Here is a 5311-nt window from a genome sequence, read left to right on the forward strand (position 1 = left end):
GTCCTGCCGCACGCTGCGGGGCTTCCAGGGGCTGCTGGAGCGGGAGTGGATCCAGGTGGGAGCGGTGGTCCCAAGGGAGCTGGGTACCTGAGCCAGGCTGGGTGCTCCCAGCTCCCCCCTTCACCCCCGTTGTTCCCCCTCGGGGGGTCCCCCCAGGCCGGCCACCCCTTCCACCTCCGCTGCGCCCGCTCTGCCTACTCCCACGCGCGGCTGAAGCAGGAGGCGCCGCTTTTCCTCCTCTTCCTCGACTGCGTGTGGCAGCTGAGCCGCCAGTTCCCCTTCTCCCTGGAGTTCAGCGAGCGCCTCCTCCTCACCCTCTTCGACAACGCCTACGCCTCCGCCTACGGCACCTTCCTCTGCAACAACGAGAAAGAGAGGCGAGTGGGGCGGGCGGTGGGGACAGCAGCATCCCCTGGGAGCAATGCCATGGTCACCACTGTGCCCTTGGTCACAGCTTGGGTCAAATTTGGCCCCAGGACCCTCGACAGGGACTGAAATGCGCCCCAACTCTCCCATAGGTGCCTGTGTAAGGTGAAGGAGAGCACGCACTCCCTCTGGGCCTGCCTGAGCCAGCCTGGGGAGAGGGAGAAGTACCTGAACCCTCTCTACTCGCACAATGCCCTGGTGATCTGGCCCTCGGTGGAGCCGCAGAGCATCCAGCTCTGGCAGGGTGAGCTCAAGCTCCGAGCTGGGCTAGGAGAGGGAAAGCTGCTCAGCTTTGCCCTCTCTCAACAGAATTTAATGCATGGCCCCTTCACTCCTAGGTTTGTTCTTCCGATGGATCCGCTCATCCCAGTACCTGGACGAGGCCTGGGCAGAGATCCAGCAGGTGGTAGGGGGCAGTGAGCCCCTCGTCAAGGAGAGCACAGGGAACAGGCTGAGCCGGTCCCTCTCTGACCCCGCTGCCCCCATGGAGAATGAACGATGAACATTGGCGTGGACAACTCGGTCCCCACAGGCCACCAGGCTTGGGTGGGAAGTGCTGTGCAGGACACAGCCCCCACAAAGCCTGAAGGACACCCCCAGACAAGGGACAGCCCCCCCTTTCACAGCCTCTGGGCTGCAGAGACTGAACTTGCTTCAGTAAAGTGCTCTCTCTCGCAGCCCTCGCCTGCTTTTCCACTCTTTTCCCTCACAAGCGGGGCTCCTTCCTGTTCTCTAAGCAGGATTTCAGCAGCAAAAGCACTGTCAGCACAGCAAAAACCGAGCAGCAGAACACAGTATGAACTCACAACAACTCCCTCTCCACAAAGGCCACGCTGGCTGCAATTTCAGTGTTGCATCAGTCGCTCCGAGCTGGGAGCCAGCCCGGGAAATCTGCCCTTGAACCCAGTTTTGAGGCAGGAAAGAGATAGAAAAACCACCCCTGCAGAGACAGGCACAGGGCGAGAGGGCTGCAAGGACGAGGATTTGCCACACCAGCGTACGAGCGCAGGAAATAACTGTTCCAGGAGGAAAGCTGGCCCAGGGTCAGTGCAGCAAATAAACCAAAGCAGGGGGTGTGTGTCAGCTGGAAAACGACGACTGCTGCGGCGTTTCCAGCCTCTTCACGCTTCAGGGCTGCACCTGAACCCATCGCTGCAGCTCCTGCCCGAAGAGTTCACCAGGGGTGGGCAGAGACCAGCAGAGCAAAGCGCTCAGGGTAATTTTGTTCCAGACTATAAAAAAAAATAAACCAACCCCACAGAGAGGCTTTTCCTTGTGTTTATAAAAGATTTCTATTTATTTCCTGATGATTTGGCGCTTTTTTTCCCTCCCCTGATGTATAAATAAGCAGAGCAGGAAGCATCCCCTGGGGGCAGGCAGGCAGCCCAACTCCCTCCCTCCCTCACCTCCTCCAAAAGCCCGAGCCAGTTGGGTTTCTAGTTCAGCCTCCGAATTTGCTGCTTCCCGCTGCCTCCCATGGAGCAGACTGACTTCAGGCCTTACAAGAGTCCTGCGCAGCGGCCAATGGAGTGGAAGAGGAGAGGGAAATCCTCCTTTAAGCTTCAAATTCAAACTCAAAGTACTGGGGATCGAAGTAATGGATGCGAACGTAGCCATCCTCACCCCCGCTGCTGTAACTGTATGGGAGGAAAGACAACATCAAGTCACCCGTGTGCTCCCTGCCTCCAGGTTTATGCCACAACTCCCTCCAAAAACTAATAACGGAGTCACAGGACAGAAAAAATATCAGTGAAGCAGCTAAAAATGTGCATTAGGGCAAGTGTGAACCCCCCAGACAGCCTCGGGGGGGACAGCAGGGCTGGGAGAATTAAGGAAGGTGCTGGCTCTGTTCTCCTGTGAGCCCAAAGGTGGGCTCGGCTTGACCAGGGCATCCTGTGAGACCCCCCAGAGATCCTCACCTCTTCCCATCAGGGTGAAAAGCAACGCTATTTATGGGACCGAAGTGACCCTTCACTCTGCCAAACTCTTCTTCAAAAGCCAAGTGGAAGAACCTGGGAGAAGGAAGGAGATTTAAATCATCACCAGAAGGCAGCAGCCTGCTTGGGGACACGATCAGGGTTTCCGCAAAAATTGCTCTGCAGGTTTAATGACTCCTCCAACGCTGGCAGGAGCAAGATGCTCCGGGAACAGGAGTCCTCCAGGGGAAAAAAGACCAACCTGGCCTCAAATTTGCCAATCCTGGTGGAGGTCGTGGTCACATCCATGGCCTCTTGCCCGCCACCAAGCACGACCTGCGAAGGAGAGAAGCCACAATGCTTCAGTGCTGCTTACACCACACACTCAGCAGCCACCAGGAGAGAAGGGAGCCTTGGGGAAGGATCCCATTAACCCCATAGATCCCTCACTCCTGAGCAGCCCCAACTCCAGCCCCAGGGAAATTCCCACCTCCCAGACACACTCATTTGAAGATCAGAGGACACAAAGCCTTGTTCCCTGCACCGGACCACAGCAAAGCTCCCCACACCCATCCCAAGCCCTGGTTGTCACAGTAAGGCCATTAATGATGAGCGAGCTCATTCTTACGTGATCAAAAATGGGGGAGAGCGCGGCAGAGTTCACCGGTCGCTCTGTCCGGAACGTCTTCAAGTGCTCGAGTGTCGTGCAATCAAATAGCTAGGAGGCAAAAGGGAGAGTTATTGGGCTGGCAGCCCAATTTTTAAGGGCAAACCTCTGCGATAGCCACAGCTCTGAGCAAGCAAATATCCCCAGTCCACTGCGTTTCTGACGGGAAGCCTCACCTTGGCTGTGTTGTCCTTGGAGGCAGTGATGAACATGGTCATGTCCCTGGAGGTCTGAATGTCGTTGATCTGCTTGGTGTGCTCCTTGATGTTTGACAGCTGCTCCCCTGACTGAAGGGGAAAGAAGGGCAGTTTCAGGGTGTTGAAGTGAAGTGAGCGTACACGAGACTTGTCCATTAAAAACAATTCAGGAGATCACAGACGTCGCTGTCAGCAGCGGGACAGACGTTGGCACGTCAGCCCTGCTCAAGGGAGCCCCGTATTTGAACTGTCCTTCCACAGGGCTGCTGGGTTTGAGCCAAAAAGCCCATATTTTGTCCCATGACCACAACAGAAACGCTGTGACATCCTCCCCCAGCACTGCTGCCCGAGGGAGACGCTGTTCCTTATCAGACTGACCTTGGCACTGAACTGGTTCAGCTCCCCGCTCTCGTGTCCTGCGATGATGAACTCTCCCAGAGGGCCCCACACAGCGCTCGTGATTTTGGAATCACTGCAGGGGATTTTCATGTAAGGCTCGTTGTTCTCTGCAGGAAGGAAGGAGACAGTCAGACAGACACAGTGGCACCGGCTGCGGCGATCAACGCTTCCCCCCACTCCCTGCTGCAGGCACTGGCCCGCATTCCTCACCGATCTGGCTGGGGTCCCGAAGGTCAAAGAAGCTCACGAAACACTGATATCCCATCTGCTTGTCGGTGGAAAACATGATGATGTTTCCTCCAAAGTCGAAGCCACACGTCCTCACCGCAGAGCTGGTCTTCACCAGAGCAAGCTGCTTTCCTGAACAGAGAGCAGAAACCATCAGTAAGACACCAAGGGGGCCTTCACTAACAACAAGAAGCAGCAGAAGGGCAGGGTCTGAGGGAGGACGAGAGCATCAGGCGTAGCTGACAAGCAGGTTTGGTGTCCTGCACGCACATTTTGACTACTTGGACAGTAAACAGAGTAAATTCACTAAATATTCACTAGAAACCAGGCGCACACACAAACCCTCCTCTCCCACAGTCTGGGTTTGGATGTGAATAAGCCTGTGTGACGCTGCCACCGCGTCCTCCAAGCTCAGCAGATTTTGGGGCAGGCCAGCACGGTGACACAGACACAGCGACAGAAAAGGGAGAGCCTTACCAGTCTCACAGTCCCAGAGCCGACAGCTGTTATCTGCAGAGCCGGTGAGCACGTGTCGTGTGTCCCCTAGGTCACCAGTCAGGGAATATCAACAGGTTCTCAGCCCCAAAAAGCTACTGTATAAATTCCCAGGGAGTATTAATACACAAGCTTAAAAAGCTGTGTTACACACAGATATGGCAACATCTGTTCCAGGACCAGACAGATGTGGAGTCTGAGCGCTCCCACTACAAACCCCACAATTTTCCTCTTTAAATATTAAAGCAAAAAGCTGCAGCTCCTGCATTAACACAACTTTTGCACATTTTTATCTCTGCCACCCGCTGTCCACATTGGAGACAGAAAATCTTGTGCAGCTTGGACACTTTTCCTGAGCTCTGAGGGCCTCCACAGCAAAAGCAACGATGCACAAATGAGAGCAGGCAGGGTAATACTGCACATATTGTTCCAAACAACAGCTCCAGAAAGAAAAATACCCAAACAGGAAAAGACAGCAGACAAGTTAAATGCAAAGTGTGGCTCTCATGGTCCTCTCTGAAAGGAAACAGTGCAGCAGCTGTGAGGAATCACCTCGACTGAATCACTGGAAAGAAAATCCACGGGACAAACTGGTTCTGCCACCAAAGGATACAGTCTGCATCCACGCACCAGACGGCTCCGGTGTGGCCGTTGTAGGTACCCAGCCTCTCTCCATTCACCGAATACCAAACGTTCACAATCTGGGAGAAGAAACCAACCGAGGCCCTCGCTTACCAGGCGAATTAATGAACAGCCTTGATGAACAACCGCCCGATTATGGCGGTGGGAGCTGGTTTTTCACCCGGGGGAGGTGGAGGGGCCCCGCCTCACTCACGGGATCCTTGGCCACAGTGAAGAGCAGGTCTCCCTCCCGGTTGTACTTGATCTGCGTGATGGAGCGCTCATGGCCCTGCAGCAGGATCGGCTTCTGCGAGGGGGGAGACGCCATTTAACGCCTCAGGAGAGGCGAGGGCTCGACCCCC

The 5311-nt window shown here is 55.3% G+C and overlaps 2 protein-coding genes across 2 annotated transcripts; one reads left to right on the forward strand and one right to left on the reverse strand.

Annotated features, from left to right (window-relative positions):
• Positions 1-4: 4 nt before the first annotated feature.
• Positions 5-928, forward strand: LOC104538751 (myotubularin-related protein 9-like; the record flags this gene model as incomplete). Its single annotated transcript, XM_010182065.1, has 4 exons — positions 5-55; positions 157-377; positions 519-670; positions 765-928. Coding segments are annotated over 4 exons (588 nt in total), but the record flags the coding sequence as incomplete, so codon positions are not given.
• Positions 929-1853: 925 nt separating this feature from the next.
• EIF3I (eukaryotic translation initiation factor 3, subunit I) lies at positions 1854-5309 on the reverse strand. Its single transcript, XM_010182064.1, has 10 exons — positions 5164-5309; positions 4942-5029; positions 4311-4376; positions 3816-3965; positions 3585-3712; positions 3186-3296; positions 2971-3060; positions 2605-2678; positions 2346-2438; positions 1854-2063 (listed from the first exon to the last, which is right to left on the reverse strand). The coding sequence occupies exons 1-10, from the start codon at positions 5275-5277 to the stop codon at positions 1982-1984; spliced, it is 996 nt and encodes a 331-aa protein (XP_010180366.1). The 5' UTR covers positions 5278-5309; the 3' UTR covers positions 1854-1981.
• Positions 5310-5311: the final 2 nt, after the last annotated feature.

The sequence above is a fragment of the Mesitornis unicolor genome, unplaced genomic scaffold, assembly GCF_000695765.1.
Source record: "Mesitornis unicolor isolate BGI_N332 unplaced genomic scaffold, ASM69576v1 scaffold39773, whole genome shotgun sequence".
NCBI classification, from domain to species: domain Eukaryota; kingdom Metazoa; phylum Chordata; class Aves; order Mesitornithiformes; family Mesitornithidae; genus Mesitornis; species Mesitornis unicolor.

Excerpts from the sequence above, each read along its gene's own strand:
- EIF3I (XM_010182064.1), bottom strand. The coding sequence starts at position 5,277 with ATGGCGTCTCCCCCCTCGCAGAAGCCGATCCTGCTGCAGGGCCATGAG. Across the intron at positions 3,297-3,584 it reads TGAACCAGTTCAGTGCCAAG|TCAGGGGAGCAGCTGTCAAA; the intron begins GTCAGTCTGATA and ends TTTCCCCTTCAG. Across the intron at positions 2,064-2,345 it reads TTTCACCCTGATGGGAAGAG|TTACAGCAGCGGGGGTGAGG; the intron begins GTGAGGATCTCT and ends CCTCCCATACAG.